The sequence below is a fragment of the Salminus brasiliensis genome, chromosome 18 (assembly GCF_030463535.1).
Source record: "Salminus brasiliensis chromosome 18, fSalBra1.hap2, whole genome shotgun sequence".
NCBI lineage: Eukaryota > Metazoa > Chordata > Actinopteri > Characiformes > Bryconidae > Salminus > Salminus brasiliensis.
In genome coordinates this window covers 1,198,892-1,226,354 of record NC_132895.1, presented here as the reverse complement: position 1 = coordinate 1,226,354, position 27,463 = coordinate 1,198,892, and the positions used below count along the sequence as shown (strand labels likewise).

The 27,463-nt window shown below is 40.6% G+C and overlaps 1 protein-coding gene across 3 annotated transcripts in view; it reads right to left on the bottom strand.

Moving 5' to 3' along the window:
* Positions 1-27,463, bottom strand: part of gabra1 (gamma-aminobutyric acid type A receptor subunit alpha1) — a 50,214-nt gene that overhangs the window by 9,643 nt on the left and 13,108 nt on the right. For all 3 annotated transcript variants that reach the window (XM_072662711.1, XM_072662712.1, XM_072662710.1), the window contains exons 4-8: positions 25,610-25,677; positions 19,184-19,404; positions 16,090-16,172; positions 12,727-12,870; positions 8,825-8,977 (exon numbers count right to left, since the gene is read on the bottom strand). In XM_072662711.1, the coding sequence (XP_072518812.1) occupies positions 8,825-8,977; positions 12,727-12,870; positions 16,090-16,172; positions 19,184-19,404; positions 25,610-25,677 (669 nt within the window). The remainder of the gene's footprint in view (positions 1-8,824; positions 8,978-12,726; positions 12,871-16,089; positions 16,173-19,183; positions 19,405-25,609; positions 25,678-27,463) is intronic.

The window sequence follows — 27,463 nt, the reverse complement described above, 5'->3', positions numbered from 1 at the left end:
ACTAAGGCTTACTGATGCTCATAGAGGTCCCACCTCACAACAAGGATCTGCCAGATACTACAGGACACCTCCAGAGGTTTTGTGGAGTCCATGCCTCGACAAGTCAGATTTTTATTGTTTATGTTTTAATATTCTGGCTGATGGGTGTGTAAAATCCTGAATTGTGCTGCTTCTTAAACACTGTTTCCTCCCTTTTCTCTTTCAGAACATCTCCTCTCCTGCTCCAGTTGGTTCTCCTGCAGCACTGGCGGAGTGTTCCCTCCTCCAGAGGATTTATTTACAGAAGTGTCGATGCCTCATTAGGACTGTTACCATTTGACTTCATGCATATTCAGCACTGAGTCGACGAAGCCTCGTGAAGTGTGAAGAACAATTGAGAGACGTTTGCTGCTTTATGAGCGCAGTGGCTTTCCAGAGCTTCTCCCCGAGTGGCGGATAGCGTGAAAACGAGCCGATTCCGCCATTTCCGCCATCCCCGTCTCAGCCCACAGAGGGTCGCGCTTCTGTAAAGATGCTCTTGGGCGTGAGCAGTATGGCTCCGAATGACTTAATCTCCCTGTACAGGCCGAGCGGAGTGGGCGTCCTAGTGGACTGAATCACGCTGAAAATGCAACTCACTTTAGATTACCGTCACCCCCACCAACCCCCCAGCCTGCTCTGAGAGGCGCCAGCGAGTCAGGACTCAAGCTGAGGAACACGGCCGTTATCTATTTTCTGGCCAAGTCTCTTAGCTGAGGCTGTGAAGTGATTGACTTCGGCTCACTCTGTCTGGCGCCGTGCCTACAGCACATCATCCACATGGAAAAGGGGGACAAGAACGGGGGGCTAAGGTACTGGATTGATTTCCACTACTGACACAGAGCAAAATAAAGCCTTCAGTCAAGGCCAGCCTCGCTCTCAGTCCTGCTACGTACTGCATACAAGCTTTTCACAATGTAAAACTGTCAAATTACAAGCATATCCTTACTGGCTGAACTTTAAATGGAAGTCAATGTAAGGTCATTTTTAGAGTATTTCTATTGGTCCATTCGTCACAAAATCCTGATACAATATACAGAACAACTGGCAGCTTCACACTATAGAGAAAAATGAGAAATTAAATAAATATAGATACGAGCGACAACATGAACCCCAGAACTCATTTTAAAATGGCCTTTAAAGAACCATATAGATGCTTAGCAAAATGGGTTCTATACATTACTAAAATACAGGAATCTACAGTATATGGACAAAAGTACTGGGACACCTACATGTTATCTTTAATGATTTCCCACTCTAAACCTATAAGCATTATTATGGAGTTGGAACTGAAAAGGGTTTTTTACCTTCTAACAATAGTGTTGAGCACCATGTACCATTTCTTAAATGGCTCTTTAGGGAACAATTTATAAGAGGTTTTACCATATAAAGACTAGAACAGAAGCAGATGGCTTTAAGCATTCAGAGTTCTTTAAAAAAAAAAAAACTTTATTAAAGGTGTATTGAAGAAGAGGAGTGAGTTTACTGGTAGAAATAGCCCTGATTTTAAGTCTTCCTTAAAAGGTTAAATGACTTTCCTGATTAGACGGGCTGTCTGGAAATATTCAGACAAACAGGGCCAATTTCTGAGACCTAGATTAAGTCTAAGCCTAGACTAAATGGGATTTTTAATGGAAAAACACCACTGCCACTGCTGTTTTGTACTTAATCAATGAGCCCAAACCAGCCCAAACTGCACTTCAGGTGATGGATTTTGCAGAGATATGAACTGAAATGTAAGGGTATGTATATATAGCTAATTGGATTTAACATAATTCTCAATTATTCTCAGATGATGAAGTGTTGACAATTATTATCCATGTCTTTTAACACGGTTTCTTTGACACACACAGCAGGATATAGAAGTAATTACAGATCTAAGGGAGCGCACAGCATACAGCAATGCAATTAGCTAGCAGGTAACACACTGAGGTAGGCAGGAACACACCGAGCCGATGCTGTCGTCAGACGAGCTATTATTCAAAACTTTACTGAGAACTACAATCACTTTGCTTCAATATCAGTAAAGACATCTGAATATAAATCAGGAAAATGGAGTAATGGGCTGTTTTTGTACAAAACATTAATTTTATAACTATGGCAACCTCAAATCTCTGCCATTTTACCACTATAGTTCACACTTGTCAAATTCAGACTTGTCAGAAATTGCAGGCCATCTTGACAGGCTTTAGATCCATCCGTTTCACAGCTCTGCCTATCTGTGCTGAGTCTGTCTTCATGTTGCTAAACTGTCAGAGTCGGGTATTTGGAGTACTTTAGTTCGAGCTGTGAAACACTGTCATTTTAAAGAATGTGGCAGACTTTCCCCATCCAGACAGGTGGGCCAAAACACTCCATTATATTTAAAAAATGTCAGAAAATGTCATCAGATTGCTGGGTTTCTTTTCCATAATCACTGAGTTGGGGGAAGTTGACAGAACTTTTCAGCTAGGCTTCAAATAACCTTTGGGCTGAGGTAGTTTATAGAAATTTCCAGGTTTTCAGAGTTTCCAGACCAATCAGAACTTTTGAGGTGGAGATTACAGATCTTCTGGTGTGGAATTTTCAGAACTTTTGAGGTGGAGATTACTAATCCAGGAATTTTCAGAACGAAGTTTTGGGTTTGGAAATTTTTGGGTTGGAGTTGGAGATCTATTGAGTTTACAGAACAATCAGGGTTGAATTTTAGAACTATTGGGGTGGAGATTACGGATCTTCTGGGGTGGACCTTTCAGAACTATCGGGGTAGAAATTACGGATCTTCTAAAGTGGACTTTTCAGAACTATTGGGATGGAGATTACGGATCTTCTGATGTGGAATTTTCAGAACTATCGGGGTGGAGATTACGGATCTTCTGGGGTGGAATTCTCAGAACTGTCAGGATGGAGATTACAGATCTTTTGAGGTGACATTTTCAGAACTATCGGGGTAGAGATTACGGATCTTTTGGTGTGGACCTTTCAGAACTATCGGGGTAGAAATTACGGATCTTCTAAAGTGGACTTTTCAGAACTATTGGGATGGAGATTACGGATCTTCTAAAGTGGAATTTTCAGAACTATTGGGGTGAGATTACAGATCTTGTGAGGTACAGTTCATAGAACTATTGAGGGAGTTTACAGAAAAATCTGAGAAAGCTAGAGACAAGGAAATCCACAGGATCAGACGAGATTGAGCCTTTATTTTTTAATCTTGCGGCAGATTCTACTGTTATTGTTACACTTTCTTATATTTTCGATTTCTCATTAGAGCAGAAAATTGTGCCTGAAGGTATTTGACACAGTCAGTCATGATATCTTACTGTTCCTTTGGTTTGTTTTGAAAATGAATTGAGTAACAAATGTCAGTGTGTATATTTTAATGGGTTTCTGTCTGAGAAGCTGGTTCCATTTTAGGCCCCCTGTTGTTTACCATTCATATTAATAACCTTGGCAATAATATTTTCAATGCTAATATGCATTTTTATGCAGATAATACTATTGTTTATAGTTGTGCTCCATCACTAGCAGAAGCTCTCACAAATTTACAGGAAGTATTTGTGATTATTCAGCACATCTTACTTCTTTAATGTTAGTTCTTAATAACCTATATAAGGTGTTTTTTTGTCAAATCTTGTAGAATCTATCTTAAATTTTTTGTCAAATATTTGGTTAAAAAGCTAAAGTTAAAATTGGGATTTAATTTTTGGAACTGCTCTTGCTTTACTCGACAGGCTAGGAAAAATTAGTTGAAGCTTTTTACCAATTTTAGATTATGATAATATCTTATACAGACATGTCCCAAACACTGTACTGCACTGCACTGGATTCTGTTTCTCATTCTGCACTGAGATTTATAACACCATGCTAGTATTTAACTCATCACTACAAACTCTATGAAATGACTGGTTGAGTTCCACTTTCAGTGCGATGTCAAATACATCAAATAATAAGTCAATAATAAGTTAATAATAAGTTATTTTTGGTCCGCTTCCTTCATATTTGTCTGAATTCATATCAAACAAATGGGTCTTTGTATAAATTACATTCAAACAACTTTATAAAATTGCATATTCCAATAGTTTGTAATTTGGAAAGACAGTTTTCAGTTACAGTGCACCTCACAGTTACAGAAATATTTCAGAATGGTGTGGTTTATTTATTTAGGGATTTCAATAAATGGTTGCAAATTTTATACATATTTTTGCTCTTGATAAAGTGTAAAGCGTATTTGTATGTATGTGTATGTGTATCTTTTCTCTACTGGTGATTTAGGGTGTAGTTTCTGTGTGTAAGTGCTGCTATATTGGCCAGGGCTCACTTGTAAAATAGTTTTTAATCAAGGTAGAGTTTACAGAACAGTTGAGGTAGAATTTACAGAACTACTGGGGTGGAAATTTCAGAACTTTCCAGGTAAAGTCAACATAATTTACAGAACTATGGGGTAAAGTTTTCAGAACTACTGAAATGGAGGGGGAGGAGTTTACAGAACAAGCAAAGTCAAATTTATAGAACTATTACTATATGCAATTGTCTGATCTATTGAAGTAGAATTTACAGAACTATTTGGCAGAATTTGTAGAATTACTGGGTGGGAGCTTACATAAATATGGGGTGGAGAATACAGTCCTATAAGATAGACAGTACTATACTGGGATTCTGCCTCAATAACCAGCCAACTGCATGAAAACCAACTGTAAGAACAATCACTTAAACACTAGAATTTGGCCTTTAGCAAGCGAGCAAAGTCTTTTAAAGCCCTGCATTCAGGGAAAGACGGGCAGACACACAAAATACGCAACAGAGATTAACAAAGTATCCTAGCTACCCACCAAGTATTATATCTACACAGTCCATTAAGAACATGTCTACGTGAACTCTTAGTGAACCTGCACCAAAATGCAAGCTGCATTTTCAACACTGAATAACTCCCGATTTGACAAATCTCAGCAGATCAATCACTGCATCATCTCAACATTTAGGAAGTACTTTAAAGAGAGCTAATCTTTATTCCAGGCACTGGTCGTTGGGAGGAGCGAATCATGGGGGGGGGCTGTGGTGGTCCTACGGTTATAAAATAAACCTGAACAGAACATTTTTAATTCACTACGCCTTTCATAACCACCGCTCGGTCGCTGAAGGGTTTCATATTGGACAAATAAACTCCAAATAGGTTTAACACAACAATGATTAAGCGCACAAACACGTATCCTCTTTAATCAGAACAATGGCTACGGGATAAACGTATTCAGAGTGGGATTTTAAATTGCCTATTTATCCAATGCACAAACCCCCCCCTTTAGAGCCCATTGTCAAGACTCCCTGCCTCAAATGAGAGCCAAGCGCCGGGCTGTTTTCGGCTTTGTGCCGTGCTGCTGATTCATTTGAGTCATCTGATTGAACAAAAGGCTGTTAATTTTTACTGACAAAAACTAACAATGAGCTGCTCATCCATACAATAGATGCAGATAACAGCATGTAGACAAGACATGACAGTAAAAGTAGGCCGAAGCCCCTGAAGTTGTTCGTATCCAGCCACGCTGTGAGGTCGTGCTGAGCGATACTTGAGATAGTTTGACATATAATTCTTTTTATGGTTATATAATATGATTTTAATACAATACATCATATATATTCATTATATACACACTATATGTCCACATGTTTGACCTCACTAACACTCTTGTCGCTGATTGCAATCAAATCCTCACAGCAATGCTCCTTCTCCAAAATCTAGTAGAAAGTCTTCTTCTCTGGACAGTAGAGACAGTTACTCCAACTCTCTATATCTTTGATTTCAGAAGATACTGTGAACAGAATGAGCAGGTGTCCCAATACTTTTGTCCATATATCATATATTGCATCAAATGTGTCAGAACCTTTTGCCACAATCTGTTAAATTGAGTAAATAAACAGTAGTTGTGTATTAATTGGACGGAAGTGTGTCTCTGTAGAGGATGAGACTTACAGTATTTACATTTACATCAATAATATAGTCATTTTGTGTTCAAACTTTTGCATGTAACTGTTATTCATGGCTAAAAGTCAGATCTAAAAATTGGATCGAAAACATGTATCAGACCTAAAACTATGTATATGGTTACATTCCTAATTAGCAGTGGCATCTCTCTATGAAGCCTCATGAATGCTTTATGAGCGGTCATAGCGAGATGTATCTGAGGCCTGCAGAGTCTCTGTCTTCTGTAAAGCAGCATTGCAGGACGCACCAGCATCAGGACGTGGAGAGATGGAGGCAAAGTGAGGACAGAACAGCACAGCCTGCGCCAAATCCCTCCTCTATGGAGGGTCTTACATAATACAGCACACACACACACACACACACACACACACACACACACACACATGCGAACGCCACAGTCACACTATAAATATCACTGCATGCTCGTTTGAATTATGCATTTTTTGCATTCATTTTAAAACATATTCTCATTTTAGATTTAATTATGGCCTAATTATAACTAATTGCCTTTAACCATGGCATTAAAGCTGTTCCAAGTGCTTGATGATGCATTGTCTGGGCGCGTACTGCGGTATCGCACCGTTCCTTTCATTATTTTTTCAGATTGTTTGAAATCAACAGTTCAAAATACATTAAAAATGAAGTAAAGTGAGACGGGCTTCTGCCTGGTTGATGTCTGCAGTGCTGTGCAACGTTCCGCTAGGCCTGACTCACACTACAAGACAATCAGGCTGATTCTGAGGCTGATTTGCATCTCTTGGCAATTGCAAAAGGTCTCGTAGTATCAGGATGATCTTAATCCATGATCTTCCCAGATTATCCTGCTGTTCGGGGCGTCTACAGTCCAATATTTACTCCTCCGATGTTCCCCACTGCAGTCTGGTCGACCCGATTGTGAATCGTTAATATTAAACATGTTTAATAACTGCGAGCCAGTATCCTGTACTTTGGGGTGGACGACGATTCTCTTGCTGAAAGCCTGAAAGATGTCAACCCATGAGAGCCTAGATGTACGGAAGAAGTTCTAAGCATGTCCAAATGTTTGTGGACACCCCTTCTAATGAATGCATTACTACTTTAGGTTGCACCCATTGCTGACACAGATGTGCAAAAAATACAAAAATGTCTAGTCCCTGTAAAGAGGTACTGCCAATAGAATAGGACTCTCTGGAGCAGATCAACATCATGGCCCTATTGGCTCCATGCAGCCTAATGCCAGGCGTGGGCTAGAGGGGTATAAAGCCCCCCAGCATTGAGCTGTGAAGCAGTAGAAGAACTGTGCTCTCTGGAATGATGGTGGTGGAGCTCCATCCAGTACTTTCAGGATGATGTGGGGTGATGATCAAAGCTCTTGTTGATAAATGCAGTCAAATCCTCACTGCAATGCTCCCTGGACAGTAGAGACCGTCACTCCAACAAAAGCAGAATCAACTCTTTTAATACCCTTAATTTGAGAAAAAACTATGAATGAGTAGGTGTCCCAATACTTTTGTCCACTGTGTTGCAGTTTTTATAGTTCACATTATTTTATATCATTTATAGTTTCACAGAGCAGCTTTACGGAGATCCAGGTCCGAGCTTCTTTTGAATAAACCAAAGGCAACAGTGGCAGCAAGAACTCCCTCAGATCAAGGAACCAAGACCCAGAAGGGGGAACCCATCCTCCACTGTAAGGACACTGACCTGCTCTTTTCAGCCATGGCCTCACCACCAGCACAGCAACAGTCTCGCTCTTCTCCGCCATGTGTGTTTAGCTCTAGTTTGAGAGAAACTTACCTTTCTCACAAGGTATTGGAAGATTGGGCCCATCGCTTTGGATAGAGCATAATTTGTAGAGTTGGCCAGACATTAGGCGGCATGGGCTCATTAATAACAGGCCTAACCTTTGCATATGACTGTAATAGAGAGGTACAGAGTCTCAGAAACCACATGATCACGTCTCTGAGGAGAGTATGTGATGCTTTTATCCAGATGTAGCCTATTCCTAGAGTTAAGAGGCGGGAACTACCTGTAGATCCCATGATCAGACTTTACGACTGTTGGAGACTCTTCTTTACTCATCTTGAGGTTCTGCTGTTGGGCTGAACTTGCTGGGATGGTCTGACCTGGCCATGTTGGTCAGCTGTTCCACTTGTAAATGATTTAGTGGAACGTCTGATTTCTGACTGTTCTGAGATCTGTTTAAACCCCTTCCCAGACTCCTCTGCATATCCACCCTTCTTTCTGAAGGCCTCAGAGAGCTCTCTGGATCTGGCCATGATGGTGATCTTCTTCACCCCTCACTTCAACCATCAATCCAGATCAGACCAGACTAAACGTCTGAGGTTTAAATCAGACTCCAGACTCCTCCAGAATCATTCTCTCCAACCATGTTCTGATCATCTGCAGCTGATGTTCTAACATCTGCACCTGCTTCTAATTCTACACATTTGAAGGAGTGATACTTTAAAATTCTATTAATTCTATTTTATATTATTAGTTTTTTTTAATATTATCATTTTTATATTTCAGTATGTTCTGAAGACAAAGGTTTTCATGGGGTGTTCTCATTTTTTCACACGACTGAATAAGCTTCCATTAATTCCTCACAGCTCCAGTGCTAAAAGTAAGGAAACACACAGGTCTAGGCTGGTGGACTCTATTTCAGGTAAATCTGTAAATGAGCTTTTCTTCCCACCAGGTTTTTATCCAACCCAAACGAACTGGCTCAGCCCAGTTAGCATCGAGTCATCATGCTAACGGGGTCCTGGGTCTTGTTTCTGCGAGACTGAGCGGACTCTAAAGAGCCAGCGAGGCTAAAAGCTTATCGATCTGCCTTTTCTCTCAGACATCAATTAGAACACTCACCGAACACAGTCCTGGCGGGGACGGACTCTCTGTTTAGCCAGAAAGACACCTGCGACAGGATCACCGTCATGATGCACGGCAGGTAAGTCTGGATCACAAAGTAGCCGATCTTCCTCTTCAGATGAAAGTGTGTCGTCATGACAACGTACTCTCCTAAGGGGTTGGAAAGAGAAAAAGAGAGGGAGAGTTAGAGTGCTGGAGAGAGATGCATTTACAGCACGTTGGAGCTGCTGCCTAATCAGAAGCAGCGAGTCGTAGAGGGTCAGATTTAAGTAAGCATGGTATTTCTGTATGGGACTAGGCAAATCCAATCAAATCCAATGCTGGAGCTGATTGGTTTGAGGCTCAGGCTCAGTCTAGCTGCTGGGTTCAGTTTGGGTGGTCCTGATGTGATGTTTTAGGGGAATGTTTGATGAATGGCTAACATTAGCTGAATGATTATATAATATATATAATAATAATTCCCAACTGGGAACTAGAACGTTTTTACTATAGGTTTCATGTTCCATATGGATGCCCAACAAGGTCCTACCAGGGTCAGTGGTGGGACCAGGAGGGGTTAAACATAGACCCCATCTGGGTTGCACACTACACATGGGGCTTAGATGGGACACATGTGAGACTGGGAAGTCCCAGTAACAGCACATGTACAAACCCACTCAGAGCCCATGGCCATATTCCACCCCCCTGAGCCCCACCATGAGCATGTTGGTTGGGTCATTGTCAAAGGCAAGGTGTCTGTTTAGTGTTTTTACAAGCTTCCACAAATCAGCTTCACAGAAATCCAGAAATAAGACACAAAAGCAAAGGAGTTAAACATGTGGCCCCAAGTGATGAAGCTGGAGGAAGAAACTTTGCCCTCTAGTTGAAGTGAGCTGGCTTTTTGGCTTTACTCTCATTCAGTGGGACCACGATGCTAAAGGGAACCTTAGTGCTCGCCACCATGGAGGTGTTTAAGAATGCTTTCCATGGCAGAGATTTTTAAAAACACTCTCCACGGTGGAGCTTTAAGAGAATGCTCTCCAGGGTGGAGGTTTTTGAGAATGCTTTCCAGAGTAAAGGTTTTTCAGACTACTCTCCAGGGTGGAGGTTTTTGAGAATTCTTTCCAGAGTAGAGGTTTTTCAGACTACTCTTCAGGGTGGAGGTTTTTGAGAATTCTTTCCAGAGTAGAGGTTTTTCAGACTACTCTTCAGGGTGGAGGTTTTTTGAGAATTCTTTCCAGAGTAAAGGTTTTTCAGACTACTCTCCAGGGTGGAGGTTTTTGAGAATGCTTTCCAGAGTAAAGGTTTTCCAGACTACTCTCCAGGGTGGAGGTTTTTGAGAATTCTTTCCAGAGTAGAGGTTTTTCAGACTACTCTCCAGGGTGGAGGTTTTTGAGAATTCTTTCCAGAGTAGAGGTTTTTCAGACTACTCTCCAGGGTGGAGGTTTTTGAGAATGCTTTTCAGAGTAGAGGTTTTTTCAGACTACTCTCCAGGGTGGAGGTTTTTGAGAATGCTTTCCAGCTTAATCACTCTATGTTATCAGGATTGTGTGGGGGATTCAGAGATAACGGCAAACCCTATGCTATATATTTTTAGATAGAAAACTGAAATGTGAGTCAGGAGAACCAAACTAGGCTGAGTTAACCTAAAAAGCACAGCTGCGATCTGTCATCATACCTCATTTGCTCCAATCACTTTCCGACTGTTGTACACAAATTCTCCTACTCTGTAATGGACGCCAATTAATTGAGCGCCGCAACTCTCACCACAAACTGCTTCCAATTGATCCGTAATAAATAGCCTTTCTGGCTTTGACAGCTACAGACACCACAGTCAATACCTACTCATTCAGCAGCCATGCAGAATTGATTGTTCACAGCGCAGTCGATACATATTGCAGGAAATCTATCTGAGGGCAGACGCTTACACTTGAAATGACGCCAACCAGTGGACTCGTTTAAACACCGCCGCTCTGTGCTCAACCTTCACAGAGATAGACTGTAAATCCCTTCAGCACTTTCATTAAAAGAGCTGGAGTCCAGCTCTGCACACACACACACACACACACACACACACGGCATCTACACACCACCCGTCACTCACAGTCGAGTTCAGTTCAGAGACCTTCAAAACACTCCATACCCAGCGCTCATTAACCCCGTCCCACACAGATACTCATTCATTAACCTCATCAGACTGAATTAATGCACAGGCTGATCATTAACGTACTTCAGGGTGGAGGTTTTTGGAAACACTTTTCAGTGTGGAGAACGTTCTTCAGGGTGGAGGTTTCTGAGAACGCTTTCCAGGGTGAAGAACGTACTTCAGGGTGGAGGTCTTTGTAAACACTTTCCAGGGTGAAGAACGTACTTCAGGGTGGAGGTCTTTGTAAACACTTTCCAGGGTGAAGAACGTACTTCAGGGTGGAGGTTTTTGGAAACACTTTTCAGTGTGGAGAACGTTCTTCAGGGTGGAGGTTTCTGAGAACGCTTTCCAGGGTGAAGAACGTACTTCAGGGTGGAGGTCTTTGTAAACACTTTCCAGGGTGAAGAACGTACTTCAGGGTGGAGGTCTTTGTAAACACTTTCCAGGGTGAAGAACGTACTTCAGGGTGGAGGTTTTTGGAAACACTTTTCAGGGAAGAGAACGTTCTTCAGGGTGGAGGTTTTTGAGAACACTTTCCAGTGTGGAAAATGTTCTTCAGGGTGGAGGTTTTTGAGAATGCTTTCCAGGGTGGAGAACGTTCTTCAGGGTGGAGGTTTTTGAGAACACTTTTCAGTGTGGAGAACATTCTTTAGGGTGGAGGTTTTTGAGAACACTTTCCAGGGTGAAGAATTAAACGTCTTTAGGGTGTTTGAGAACGTTTTCTAGGGTGGAGAGTGCTCTCCAGGGTGGAGGTTTTTGCAAGCGCTCTTCAAGGTGGAGAGTGCTCTCCAAGGTGGAGGGTTTTCAGAACACTCTCCAGGGTGGAAGTTTTTGAAAACGCTCTTCAGGGTGGAGAGCGCTCTCCAGCGTGGAGGGTTTTCAGAACACTCTTCAGGGTGGAGGTTTTTGAGAATGGTTGGTGCTGATTAGCGGCTGGGTTTACTGTTAAATTGCACTGTGACAGAATGAGCTGCTGCATTTCTTTGGATAAAAAAGCTAAAGAAACTCCTGATCAGGAGTGTGTGGGGAATTCAGCGATAATGGCGTTGCCATGGCAACTTAAAACCCATATTATATTTTTTTCTGGAAACTAAAAAATGTGATTTTTTTTTTAGTAAATTAAGCTGAGATTACTCATCTGTCATTATTCTTCAGTTTCTCTAATCACTTTTCGGCTGCTCCTCCAGCATTCATTCAGACCTTCTGGACACTTGCTGTTTTGGAGATATGAAGTCTTTGTAGGTCTTTGTTGTTCACTTGTTTACACGTAGAACATCAACAACTCATCATTTGACCAGGACTGCCCAAAGTCCTGCATGAAGGCAAATCACATGTGAGCTATGTTAGAGGAATCATGTGATATAAGCTGTTTTTAATGGATCTCCAGCTCTGTCCAGCTCTGTCCACCTCTGTCCAGCTCTGTCCACAGCACTGCTGCTTTACCCATTACTCTGCTTTCGTCTCAGCGTGAGTCCGTTTCATCAGAGCTGATTCCGGTTCTGAAGTTTCTGCTTCACTGTCACACTCTGGTGAACAGGGTCACCCATTTGCTGCAGTCTGCTGCCCGTATCAATTGGCCCACAGACGGAGGAAGAGGAGGAGGGGGAAGCGGAGGAGGGTGGGGGAGGGCTCTGCACATCCACCAGGGAAACGACAGAATCTAGGGCATGTGCTTCTCTGGGTGAACTCACGAACATGCAGCAGCACAGCCTGTGTGTGTGTGTGTGTATGTGTGTGTTATTAGTCTTAGAGTGTAAGATATAAGGAACCTCACCAGTGCTGGACTGAACCACCCCAGAGTCCACCGTCTGTCCCATCAGGTCATACTGGTTCAGACGGGATCCGTCTTCGGCCACCACCACAGACTGGGCCGCTCCGCGAGTCCACACGTACACAACCTCGGCCCGCGTGTACGCATCTGACCAACACACACAAACACACACACACACACACACACACACACACACACACACACACACAAATACACGTGAGTTATATTTAGCGCACAGTATAGGGCAGGGTGCAGGTTTGGTGTGATGAGTGGTGGGGAAACAGTGAGTACATACAATTCCTACAGAAAACCAGGTGGAGAAGAATCACCTGATTCCTCCTGATTCTAAAGCTTTAGATAATGATCAGCCCTGGATTCTGAGAAGCGTTTTTATCAGGAGTAAAAAAATCTTAGTTTTAAATACAATAAATGGACAAAAGTATTGGGACACCTTCTTATTCAATGTTTCTTCTGAAATCAAGAGTATAAAAAAAAGAGTTAATCCTGCTTTTGTTGGAGTAACTGTCTCTACTGTCTAGAGGAGGAGCATTGCTGTGAGGATTTGATTGATGACCACCACCCCACCTCATTATTCCGAATTCATCCCAAAAGTATTGGATGGAGCTCCTCCGTCATCATTCCAGAGAACACCACAGTTCCAATTCTCCACAGCTCACTCATTCAGCCTACAGCAATTAAGCCCCGCCCATTTAGACTACAGCATGTTTAGCCCCACCCATTTAGCATAGAGCAGTTTGACCCCACCCATTCAGCCTACAGCAGTTTAGCCCCACCCATTTAGCTCATAGCAGTTTGACCCCACCTATTCAGCCTACAGTGGTTTAACCCCACCCATTTAGCTTAGAGCAAGTTCTCCCACTTAAAAAGATGAAAGGCCTGTAATTGACATCATACGTAGATCTCAACTATGAGAGACAAAATGACAAAAAAAAAATCTGAAAATCACATTGTCTGATTTTTAAAGAATTTATTTGCAAATAATGGTGGAAAATAAGTATTTGGTCAATAACAAAAGTTTGTCTCAATACTTTGTTATATATCCTTTGTTGGCAATGACAGAGGTCAAACGTTTTCTGTAAGTCTTCACAAGGTTGGCACACACCGTTGCTGGTATGTTGGCCCATTCCTCCACGCAGATCTCCTCTAGAGCAGTGATGTTTTGGGGCTGCCGGCGGGCAACACAGACTTTCAACTCCCTCCAAAGGTTTCCTATGGGGTTGAGATCTGGAGACTGGCTAGGCCACTCCAGGACCTTCTTCTTCCAAATGCTTTTTACGAAGCCACTCCTTTGTTGCCCTGGCAGTGTGCTTGGGATCATTGTCATGCTGAAAGACCCAGCCACGTTTCATCTTCAATGCCCTTGCTGATTGATCTCACAATACACGGCCATATTCATTCTTTCATGTACACGGACCAGTCGTCCTAGTCCCTTTGCAGAGAAACAGCCCCAAAGCATGATGTTGCCGCCCCCATGCTTCACAGTTGGTATGGTGTTCTTTGGATGCAACTCAGCATTCACTCTCCTCCAAACACAGCGAGTTGTGTTTGTACCAAACAGTTCTACTTTGGTTTCATCTGACCATAAGACATTCTCCCAAAACTCTTCCAGAACATCCAAATGCTCTCTAGCAAACTTCAGACGCGCCGGATATGTACTGGCATAAGCAGGGGAACACGTTTGGCACTGCAAGATCTGAGTCCCTGGTGGCGTAGTGTGTTACTGACGGTAGCCTTTGTAACGTTGGTCCAGTTTTCTGCAGGTCATTCACTAGGTCCCCCCATGGTTCTTGTGATCATTTTGACCCCACGGGCTGAGATCTTGCGTGGAGCCCCTGATGGAGGGAGATTAGCAGTGGTCTTGTAGGTCTCCCATTTTCTGATTATTGCTCCACAGTAGATTTCTTCACACCAAGCTGCTGCCTATTGCAGATTCAGTCTTCCAGCCTGGTGCAGGTCTACAGTTTTGTTTCTGGTGTCCTTCAACAGCTCTTTGATCTTCACCATAGTGGAGTTTGGAGTGGGACTGTTTGAGGTTGTGGGCAGGTGTCTTTTATACTGTTAACCACTTCAAACAGGTGCCATTAATACAGGTAATGACTGGAGGACAGAGAAGCCTCTTAAAGAAGAAGGTACAGGTCTGTGACAGACAGAAATCTTGCTTGTGACCAAATACTTATTTTCCACCATTATTTGCAAATAAATTCTTTAAAAATCAGACAATGTGATTTTCAGAATTTTTATTCCTCATTTTGTCTCTCATAGTTGAGTCTACCTATGATGTCAATTACAGCCTCTCATCTTTTTAAGTGGGAGAACTTGCACAATTGGTGACTGACTAAATACTTTTTTCCCCCACTGTAGCATAGAGCAGTTTGACCCCACCTATTAAGCATACAGTGGTTTAGCCCCTCCCATTTAGCATAGAGCAGTTTGACCCCACCCATTCAGCCTACAGTGGTTTAGCTGCTGAATTTATTAGGAGTATTTCAGCCTGTACTTTCTTTTTTAGGGCAGCCAATAATAACAGAGCTAATTTACATATTTTAGTCTTAAAGGTACGATGGTTTAATTCTAAGGAGCACAGACACGGAGGAACATGGTTTTGTGAAGTGAGTTTTGATTGTTTTTGGTTTGTAAACTCACACAGGTGTTGGCGGAGGGCTTGTGGGCTGATGGAGGAGCAGTGGTATATGAGGCCCTTTCATTCATTTTAAATGATTTTGCTTATTTTAAATATTTAGGAAGTAACTGCAGCTGCAACGGAAGCTCAACTGTGTGTGAGAATAACACTTTAACACAGGACACACCTTCCTAAAGTCTTTAAGATGCTGAAACCCGCACACTGAATCAAACTCCTGGCGGAAACAGGGCGCTCTTTATTACGCAGTGCTGTAGAGAGGGTAACCAAGCGCACAGTGAAAGTCATAAAGCTGATCTGGTGTGTCGGGACGCTCTGCTGCAGTGCTCTCTCTCCTCTACTGCGGCAGAGACGCTTCACACACTGAAATATTTAAAGCCCACGTCGTTGAGCTTTGAGTCGCCGGGCTTATTTTCTTCCTCGTAGAGGGTGTGTGTGTGTGTGTGTGTGTGTGTGTGTGTTTTAACTTTTATCCAGAGCAGAAGCAGCTGTGCTTTCTTTTCCAGGATGGTGTGAGGTCAGGGGGAAAACACACTCAGGCGGGGTCAGGATGGAGTGATGGAGAGGGAGAGAGTCCGAGAGAGTGAGATGAGACGAACACCTAGGAGGAAAGCTCCTGTTTAAACTGAGCGGTTCAGACATGATTGAAGTGGATGAGGAGCTCCAGTGGAAGAGGGGTGTGTGGTGGGGGAGGGGGTGTTACTCACAGCTGCCAAATTTGAGGGGGCAGGCATGGGCATCCATGGGAAAATCCTCTAAATGCATGGGGCACTCCGCTCTCACAGTCAGCCTGAGAGAGAGAGAGAGAGAGCGAGAGAGAGAGAGAGCGAGAGACAGACAGAATGACAGGAGAGAGAGAAAGTAAGGTCATGAAAGGAAAGACAGTCAGACAAAAACATCCTGCAATATTTAAACCCGCTGCCGGGTCGCCATGTTACTTCTTTAGTTTTAGCACTGAAGCTACGAGGCTAAAAAAGCTAACAAATAATGTTGGCCACAAATCATTACGCTCTCTCCTCAAACCATCTCAAACCACCTTAAACCAGCTTAAACCAGCTTAAACCTCCTCAAACCGCCTCAACCCAACACAAACCTCCTTAAACCACTTCAAACCCTCTTACACCAGCTCAAACTGCCTCAAACCAGCTTAAACCTCCTCAAATCACTTCAAACCATCTTAAACCAGCTCAAACTGCCTCAAACCTCCTCAAACCAGATTAAACCTCCTCAAATCACTTCAAACCATCTTAAACCAGCTCAAACTGCCTCAAACCTCCTCAAACCAGCTTAAACCTCATCAAATCACCTTAAACCAGCTCAAACCACCTTAAACCGCTTTAACCCAACACAAACCACCACAAACCATCTTAAACCAGCTTTAACCACCTTAAACCATCTCAAACCTCCTCAAAAATCCTCAAACCACCTCACCTTACACAAACTGCCTCAAACCTCCTCAAATCACCTTAAACCACCTCAAACCGCCTAAACCCAACACAAACCTTCTCAAACCACCTCAAACCTCCTTAAACCACCTCAAACCACCTTAAACCATCACAAACCACCACTTTTGTGGTTTAGTACTTGTGTAAGGCTTTGGGTTAGGTTTAGGGTATTTGGTTAAAATAAAGTCAGAGTTAAGATGAGGATTATGTCTAGATTTTGGGTAAAGTTAAACTTAGAATCAAGACTAGATTTACAACAAGTGTGAGGGCTTAGGCTTAGGTTTTGGGTCGAGGTTTAAGTCAGGGTTAGGATAAAGATCAGAGCTAGGTTCAGGACCAGGGTAAGGGTACATTTATCCTATGTTTTGAGGGTAAGGTTAAGGTTAGGACCAGAGCTAGGTTTAGGATCAGAGGATAGGTTAGGTTTAGATTTTTAGAACCAGGTTAATATTTAGGATTAGGGTCAGGTTGTGTAGTAGGATAAGAGTTAGGTTTAGGCTTTAGGTCGAGGTTGAGATTAGAACCAAGGTGAGGGTTAAGCTTAGGTTTTGGGTCAAGGTTAAAGTTAGGCTTAGGTTTAGGATTAGGACCAGGGCTATCTTAATGACCAGTGTAAGGGTTGGCTTTGGGTTGAGTTTTAGGATTAAAGTTAAGGTAGAAGGTTTGGTCAGGTTTAGGACTAGGGTAAGGGTTAGGTTTTGGCTTAGGTTTTAGGATTAGGATAAGGACTAGATTTGAAGCTCTCATATGGGGAAGTAATTGGTCAGAACTGAAATAAATGATGTGTCTGATTTCAGTGTTTCTCTGAAACACGTCTCAGCTAGTCCTCCACACTTCCAGTGAGGGTGGGGGTGGTGGTGGTGTTGGGGCGAAGGAGGGGGGGAGGTGGTTCTGGATTAATCTGATTTGTCTGAAAAGTCCAACTGTGCAGCTCAAAAGTGAAAGAAAGGCATAAACCACCCAGGGCTACACACACACACACACACACACACACACACACACACACACACACAGCACCCAGAGTTAGACAGAATGATGAAGCGCAGGATGTCAGCTCACTCAGGACGTTTCTCCCATTTGTCTTCTTCATGACACAAATATGAACTCCCCCTCCCCCCTAATCTCCCAATAAACACTCTAAAGGATGCTTTACGGCTCCGAGTGTTCTGACCCGGACATTAACAGCCTTTTCCACCGGCTGCAGGTTCACGTCTCGGCTTTATTTATGACGTGGTCGCTCAAACGTTCTGCTTGCCGGCGCAGTATTACACCCTTATCTCCTCCCTCCTCACACAGCAGAGACTTCTCTCTCTCTCTACAAATCACCATTACAGCCGCAAACCGTACGTCCACCTGTCCCACACCTCCTCAGGAGAACCCACTCCTTTACTGGAGTCCATCATCTATCAGGTTTCTAAATTAGATAAATTTTGAAATCTAATTTATCTTAGATTTCTAAATTTTATTTGCATCTTATATTTGTATTATACATAAAAATCTATCTTTATTTCTATATTTTGCATGTATCTTGTTTATACATTATTTTAGCTAGCTAATATTTAAAGATTTATTTTTATCTTAGAGTTTAATCTATTTATGTTCTTAGATTTATTTTAAATCTGCTATTTTAATCTAAAATTGTATCCTAAATGACTTAATTTATTTCTAAAATTCTGTATGTATCTTATTTTTATACATTATTTTAATCTCTAATATTTTAGCAAAATTGTTTTTTTAGATTTATTTTGGCTCGTTTACATTTTAATGTTTTTTTTCTTAGAGTTTTATCTCAATATGTTCTTAAGATTTCTTTTAATCTTAATTATTACCTTACATAAATGCCTTATTTAACAGTTCAGAAGCAAACAATATTTAATGTGCTGTTGTCATAAAACATATTTAATGTGTTATTTTAAACCAAGCAAATAAACAGTCTTTTAGTAATAAAATGTGCAAATGTGTCTGGTAAATGATGGGACTTTATTTAGTTTAGGCTAAGAAATCGACAACACATGGAGTTTATCCAGGGTGCCAACACTTTTGAGAAGACGAGGTCCTACTTAGGAAATGGGCTCTTCTGCTACAGATTTCTTCCAGAACCCTCCTCCTCCTCCTCCTCCTCCTTTATAACTTTAGGATGGCTGGAGGGATGGAAGCAGTGATGAATCTGTTGTAGCCACGGAAACCAAAGTCACTTAGCAACAACTCCAACACAACGGCAGAACTGAGTGTTTGCCCACCTGATGACACATCTTCAGGAAAATGGAAAAAATGCCTAAATGAACCAGCAGGAGGAACAGTGCTGCTTATCGTTAGAGTAGATCTTACCACAGAGAGCCTACAGCACCAGCCTCACCTCATGGTGTAGAGCAGGGTGCCCTCCTCAGTGATCCGCAGCAGTTTGTTGGGCATCGTCATGTTGTGCGCCACTGATTTCTTGCCGTTGTGGAAGAAGGTGTCTGGCGTCCAGATCTTGCTGGCCATCAGGTTGTTGAGACGCAGCACGGCCATCGGACCTTTGAACTTGAGCCGCTCGTCCTTCCAGCTCTGTCTGAAGAACACGTCTATGGTGTACTCCTGCAGGCACGGAGAGAAACATCAGCCTGAGCTGAGAAACATCCGAAGAACCTTTAAATGTTCAATCAACATCATGCAAGTGTGTGTACGTCGGCGACACGGGGTTTCATTACAATTTGAATTGGACTGAAAGTCAAGAATTTTACTTTACACTTCAAAGGATTTGTGGCTGTTGCTATGGAAACGAAAATTGTTGGCAATATTTCGAATAACTTTTTGGATTTAACTTCAGTAGACAAACTGTTCGCCGAGCAGATTTCCAACAGTGAACACAAAGGCTGTGTTCAAAACCACACACTCGCACACTAAATAGTGTCTAAAAATAGTGGACCACCATTAGAAGTGCACTGGTCAGCGCTGTGAGTGAAGTGTGGGGAAAAGAACATGGAAAGAAAGTGGTTCTCCTATGGCATCGCTCAAAAAACCCTTCAGAGCACCTCAATTTTTTTAAGACTGTGACCGAAGACGAAGTGTGGAAGTGCGCTGGTTAGGCAGCAAAAATCATAAAGTTTTTACAATAGATACATGTTTAATTTCTGCTTGTAATTTGTGCAGAAAGTGTGAGTGTGAAAAACCTTTACATCAAATAAAAGTTCTTTAAGCCTTTCAAAGGTTCTTCACACTCTCACATCTCCCTCACAAACATGGTTCCTTATGGACCCAGAACTGGTTCTTCTATGGCATTGCTCACAGAACCCTTCTTAGCACCTTTATTATCTTTTAAGAGTGTGCTGCTGTCAGAGAAGACTCTGGTAAGCTGACTTTGACTGAAGCCCGTCTGAACAATACAATGGAAAAGTGACTCAGTGTAACCACCAATGGTTCAGAACCAAAATCAAAGTCTGCAGCTAATGATGCTAAATGTGACTGTACGTGTGATTTTCATATTTCATATTTCTTATTTCATATGTTAAGCACTTATTTTCCACAACTATCCTCCAAAAATGTCAAAAATGCGACACACTTTAAAAGGTACTCAACTACTGACCCACACATCAAAGTAAACAAAGTATTTCTCGTGTTTGGGGTTTATTTCTTCAGATTTCTGCAAAAGTCTATAATTTACTAGCTATGTAATCACTCATGAAATCACATACTTTGCTTATATATATATATATATATTTTTTTTTTTTTTCCCTCAGTATTTTAGCATATGAATATATCATAGCTCTCACACCAAAGCATTGTATCTCCAAGGCAGCAGCTTTACAGCAGAAGTAAACTTTCAATGGAAATATATTTTATTAATTATATATATTTTTGGAGCATTTCTATTGGTCCATTCATCATGAAATAAATGTTGATATAAAAGATATAAAGAACAACTGTCAGATTCACAGTATGGAGAAAAGTGAAAAGCTGGAAGGGTATTTGAGTGACAGCGACGATACAAATGATTTTGCCATGTAAACCAACCACATATTAAAATGATAATGATCATAACAACACGTCTAAGGCTAAATCATCAGAGTCTCTCTCTCTCTCTCTCTCTCTCTCTCTCTCTCTCTGAGTCTATTCAGTGGTGGGTCCAGCTGAGAGGCCAATGAAGCGCCAGCAGCCAAAACCAGCAGCACACGTGACGCTAATTCATGCTGACCGCCATGGCCGTGAGCGTCTTTTCTGGCTTGCGTGCGATTGGCCCCAGCCGAGCGGGCAGAACAGACAAAACACAAGATCGCTTCTCCGTGGTTTCGCTCCAATAGGGGTTTGGTCCCACGCATAATTTACTGTCCACGTCTCACTGAGCAGAAGGTGAGACCTCAGCGGCGGGATGGACAGATGAACCAATGAACTCTTAATAACCAAGAAGAGTTCAAAAATAAATGTGCACTATACGGACAAAAGTATTGGGACACCTGCTCATTCAGTGTTACATTTTTTACTTCTATTGGAGTAACTGCCTCTACTGTCCAGAGAAGAAGACTTTCTACTAAATGTTGGAGGAGTGTTGCTGTGAGGATTTGATTGAATTCATTGACAAGAGTTTAGTGAGGTCAGGATGTTGGATGATGATCACCACCTCACCTCATCATCCCCAACTCAACAACAGTACTGGATGGAGCTCCTCCACCATCATCATTTCAGAGAACACAGCTCTTCCACTGCTCCACAGCTCCTCAATGCTGGGGGGCTTTATACCCCTCTAGCCCACGCCTGGCATTATTAGGCAGCATGGAGCCAACAGGGTCATGATGTTGATCTGCTCCAGAGGGTCCTATTCTATTGGCAGTACTTCTTCTCTACAGGGACTAGACAAGTTGTGTGTGTGCATTTGCACATCTGTGTCAGCAATGGGTGCAGCTTAAAGTAGCTGAATGCTTTCATTAGAAGGGGTGTCCACAAACATTTGGACATTTAGTGTAGCTCTCAATGTACACTGAATACATTCTTAAGAGGAGTTCTCTGCAGGTTCTTTAGTAAAAGTAATAGATCTTGTTTAAATTTGTAGGAGGTTCTTAGGATTGGTGGAAATCCTTTTGTAGCACCAACAAGGTTCTCATTACTAATCAAAGTGCCGTATAGAACCCGTGTGCAGTGGCATGCAGTGTATCATCCCGTCTGTGATTTATCTAGCAAGGCATTCAGTAGCACTTTACATTAAGGTCACAACTGATTAGTAATTATACTCGTAATAAATCCTTGATTATCCAGGGTTGGGTCCAGATCCACTGTGTTGGCAATACTTTGGAAGTGAGCTCTAAACCACCTCACACTCAGTAAAACAATGGTTCCAATCTCAGCTTGATTATATGCATCTAGAACTGGGTCAAACAGTGAACCCAAAGATGGTTATACTTTAAAAGTTCTTTATTAAAAGTAATGGTTCTTTATAGAGTCATTCATAGACCACTCAATCAACCACATCAATGCTTAAGCAGTTCTTCAGATTGGTGAAAATCCTTTTGCTGCACCAGAAAGGGGTCAAGTAATGTTCCTATACAGTATGTGTTCATATATTATATATCATATAAGTTATGGCACTATATAGAACCTTTTCTTCTTACACCATATCATCCTGCCTCTAATTAGTGGTTGGTGTGGCGCAACAGATAACACCACTGAGCTACCACGCCATGTGGGAGACTGGGGTTTGATTCCCAGTCTGGGTGACTATGCAGCGCCACACCAATAAGAGTCCTTGGGCAAGACTCCTAACACTACACTGGCCCACCTCTGTAATATGTGAACCTTGTAAGTCGCTCTGGATAAGGGTGTCAGCTAAATACCGTAAAGCAATGTTAATGTAATTACTCATTCATTTATTCTGTAACTCTTTAAATTAAGGATCGCAAATTATTATTAATCAAACTCTTCGAGTCACCATTCGATTATCCATTGTTGGATATATATATATATACTGGGCTGCAAATTCTATAAAATTAGGATTAAATCCAACTCATAATCTCATTCAAAATATGGTTCCAATCTCTTCTTGATATTGTGTATCTAGAACCTAGTGAAACTAAAAAATGGTTCTCAATGACCACAAAGAGTACAAACATTAAGGTGGCTCTTAATGTACACTTAATTAATATACTAATATAATATAATTTACAAAAAGGGTTAATGAAAGGTTCTTAAAAAAAAAGCAATGGTTCTGTATAGAGCCATGACAACTCAAAGAACTGCTTCTTCAGATTGGTAAAAAATCCTTTTGCAGCATCAAAAAAGTCAAAGCTTCAAATAATCCCTTTATGGTACTATATAGAACCTTTTTTTTTTTGCCCCATATCACCCTGCCTATGCCTATTGCCTATTAATGTATTCAGTAAGACTATTAATAATCATACTCTTCATCAAAGTCATTGATTTTTCAATGTTGGGTATATTTATATATTTGTTGGGCTGGAAATACTTTGAAAACTTAATCCTTAAAGACTAAATCCACCTCATAATCTCATTCAAAATATGGTTCCAATATGTCCTTGATATTATGTGTAGTATCTAGAACTGGGTCAAACAAAATTAAATCATTGTTATGAAAAAAATGAGTTTTTTTAGTATAACATAGAACCATTTCAGAATCAGTTATAACAGGGTTCCAACTGTAGCAAATTATGAAAAAATAATAAATCTAGAACATTTGAACATCTGTCTGATGCTCACTTATCTTCGTTTCCCAGTTTGCCTTTATTTGGAACCTATTTTAAAATCTCTGTTGCTAAAATATTACCATTTTTCAAGAGGTTCTATAAAGAAGCATCTACATAAGGTTCTCCAACAATCCAAGGATCATTTAACCCAGTATCCAAAATGTTATCTGAAGTGTCATGGTCCATGTATTTACATTAGAACCCTAAAAAATGAACTTTCAAAGTTATGGAAACATAAGTAAGTCATATATGTAAAATTCTGTTGTTAGCGGAACCTGTGATGCGAAACTCGGCGAGCTTTCCTGAGCGTTCACTGTTGTAATCTGGATGTTTACAGTGAGGGAGATCTTTTTGGCAAGCAAAGAACAGCTGTGGAACGCTGGAGCGACCCCATATGCCGGAGAAGTAATTAAGTGAAATTATGTAGAAACCCGGCGATCACTCAAAGCCGCGGTTTTATCATAAGACAAGGGCATCTCTCCCAGCTGCCACGGAGCCATCCGACTGCTGTGTGTGTGTACTCATATGTAAAGGCCACTGAGTAATTCATCTTAATTCAGCCATTAAAGACCATTAAAGCAGACGCTGGAATCGGCCACTAAACAGTGATTTATGAGAAACTGTGGCGTCTCTGAGAAACACAACCAGAGATCTGTTTTCACACAAACACACATTAAAGCCACAGTTTAGTAACTAATCTAATTTACACAAACTCTCCTTTTACTAAAGTGTTTTCTGGCTGAGATTAGGATTGTTAATGAAAATGATATAAAATATCAAAACAAATATATAACAAAATATGTAACAAAACAAAAAATAACAAAAACTAATATTGAAAAAAAATTAACTGTAAAAAAAAAAAACAGTTGAATAGAAAACAAAACAGTGAAACAGTGTTTTAGTGTAAGAAGGATGATCTAGAAGAGACTTGTGCTAAATCTTAAATTTAAATCTTATGTTAGTCTACTGTTGGGATTTTTATTGCCCTGCCAAACAAATCAGAAACAAGTCTGGAGTTCTTATTCACCACAATCCCAAACTAAAACTAAATCAAACTAAATCAAACTAAAACGTATCATAGTCTCAGATCCACTTTACTGTCTAACATTTTGTTTATTGTTTAGTTTCTAAGCTAAATCTTAGTTTTAGTTCAATACTAAAGCTGAAAATAACCGAAACACTAAACTGCATCTTAGTTTCAGTTACACTGAATTATCTAATGTTTATATTTGCTTTTTAAAAGAACCCTAGTTTAATACTACAACTAAAGCTGAATAGAAACGACATAAAACTTTTGTTTTGATTGTCTAACATTTTGTTTATTGTTTAGTTTGTAAGCTTCTTAGTTTAATCTTAGTTTTAGTATTAGTGTAGGACTAGAACTGAAACTAACGCCAAACTCAACAAAACCTCAGTTTTAGTTGCATTTTACTCACTAATGTTTCTACACTAAATATTAGTTTTGGTAGTTTTGTGTTTTAAATTTGATGTTTGGACAAACTATCAAACTATCACTAATGTGATAACCATGTGAAATATTTACACAGAGAGTTAGAAGGGGTAACTTAAAAATTAGATCAGAATTTTCAGAATTTCATAATGAATGAACCAATAGAAATGCTCCAAAAACAGTCAAAAACACACATATGGCAAAACACATAGAGCAACTTTAGAGGAAAGTTGGAGGAGGAGGAAAAAACCTTCTTAACTTTCAATGGAAATCAAAGCAAAATGATTATATATATATATACATATTTAGTCATTTTGGAGCATTTCTATTGGTCCATTTATTTATTATGAAATACTGACACAATATGAAGAATGACTGTAGATTCACATTATGAAGAAAAGTGAATGTATAGAAATATATAAAAAATATAATTAATATATTTCAAATGTGATGTCTAGGAGCGTGTCTGGAAACAGGTTAAATAATCTCAGATCTCAGCCTCTGACTTATTTATCATTTGTTTGCAGGGGGGAATAAAAACGCCCCTTTCTGTCAGTGGTTTCTTTCAGATCTGACTGCAGAGATGCCTCCATAACCAAGTGTTTCATCAGTGTGTGGGAGGGCAGAAAGCAGGTGACATTTACAGAAGGTAAATTCCTACCATGTCGTGATCCGAAACGGGGCCAATGCTGGTCACGAAAATGTCAGTCTTCACTTCCGTTACACGCTCTGTTGGAGCAAGAAATTAGCAGTGTGAGTGTCAATCAGAGTCCACCATTAGCTCTAACAAACCTCTTAATACCGCAGTTCAGCCCTGTTACCTCACCCTCTAATCAGGACGCCGGCGCTCGTGAGCGCAGCCTGCAGTAAACACACTCAAAATTCGGCAGAGTTTACTGACACAGCTGTGTTTGTGGTTTTGTTTGGGAACTCAACACACTCCCAGTGTGTGTACACCAATATAAACAGAGTGGTAGAGGTCGGAGATATGGGCTAATTATTTTATCACGATACTGGAATACATTTTAATAACTGATTATGTGTATCATGATATTTTGAGACACATAAAATAAAAATTCTCTATAATAAGACATCGCTGATAAAATTACATTTAAAAATTATGTTTTGTGTTTAAAATGTCCTATAAGCTGCTGAATTTTATTCTGTCGGCATGATTAATTATCAAAAACAACAAAAAACACATAATTCATTTAATGATAATCTTTTAATTATTAATTATGAATGTATATATTAAGCACCTGCTGCCCTGAGGTCAGCTAGTGATCTGCATGGGCTATATGTGGTGGGGGTCTGTGCTGGGCAGTGATGGAGGAGGTGTTAAACAGTATGTTTAGCAGTCAGTACTTGTGTGTGTATCGGGGTCAGTTTGGGGTCAGTTTTGGGTCAGTTTGTGTAGAAATATGGTTTGTTGTGGAGCTCAGTGAGGCAGTATTTAGGCCAGGCTACTGGAGTGAACCGCTGATGGCCGGCTGCATCCGAAAACTTTACTGAAACTATCTCTCCTAGATTATGTTGATCTGGTAACCATGTGGATCCACAGGCTAGTCAGCTCAAAACCTGATTGCTACACAATAATAAAGTGAATTTAATACATTTCATAGAAATAAAGTGTTAAATCAAGTTCAGTCTATACAGGAGTTCAGTTTATCAGTGTTTGGTTGTTAAAAAGGGTTAAATTATGCCAACAGAATAAAATTCAGCAGCTTATAAGACTTCTTAAACACAAAATATACATTTTAAATATAGTTTTCTATTGTGTCTTCACTGTATGATCAAATTAATAACCATTTATAAACATGTTTAACCATTTGCAAGCCCTTCATCAGTGAGGTCTTATTACAAAAGTTTTTTTTTATGTGTGTCAAAATATCATGATACACAATCAATTATTAAAATGTATTCCAGTATCGTGATATAAGTTTCCCGTATCGCCAACCTCTACCACTCTGTTTATATTGGTGAACATCTGTCCAGCTGCATGTTGTGTAATGGGAAGTTACACTACTCCGCTACACCACTAAATAAATCTGCATAACAGGGTGATAAGAAAGGGTTTATAGTGGATTAATACAACTTTTTATGTAATTATTTGTGATTTTTATATAATAGACCTCCAGTTATGTACTAATAAAGGTCATAATGAACAAAGCTTAATGCAAAGTGACTAAATCACTTAACAATATCTAACTAAGACTTTAAATTATACTTATTTTGGGGGGTTTGGGGGTTTTAGGGTTTAGGTGATCTTGCGTTCACACCATAAAACAATGTTACTGAATTACTTAACATAATAAATACATTCTGCTGAAGTGTAAAGGAGTGTATAACACAATGTACTGCTTTTAAAAATGTTAAATATCAACACCTTGAAGCAAATCTGAACAGAAATAAAAAATATGAATCGTTTTAATGCTTCCACAGCACTGTTATTACTGCTGGCATCCATATGAGTGCTATTACAGGTCTTACCACTGGCAAACAAAAGAGTCTGATC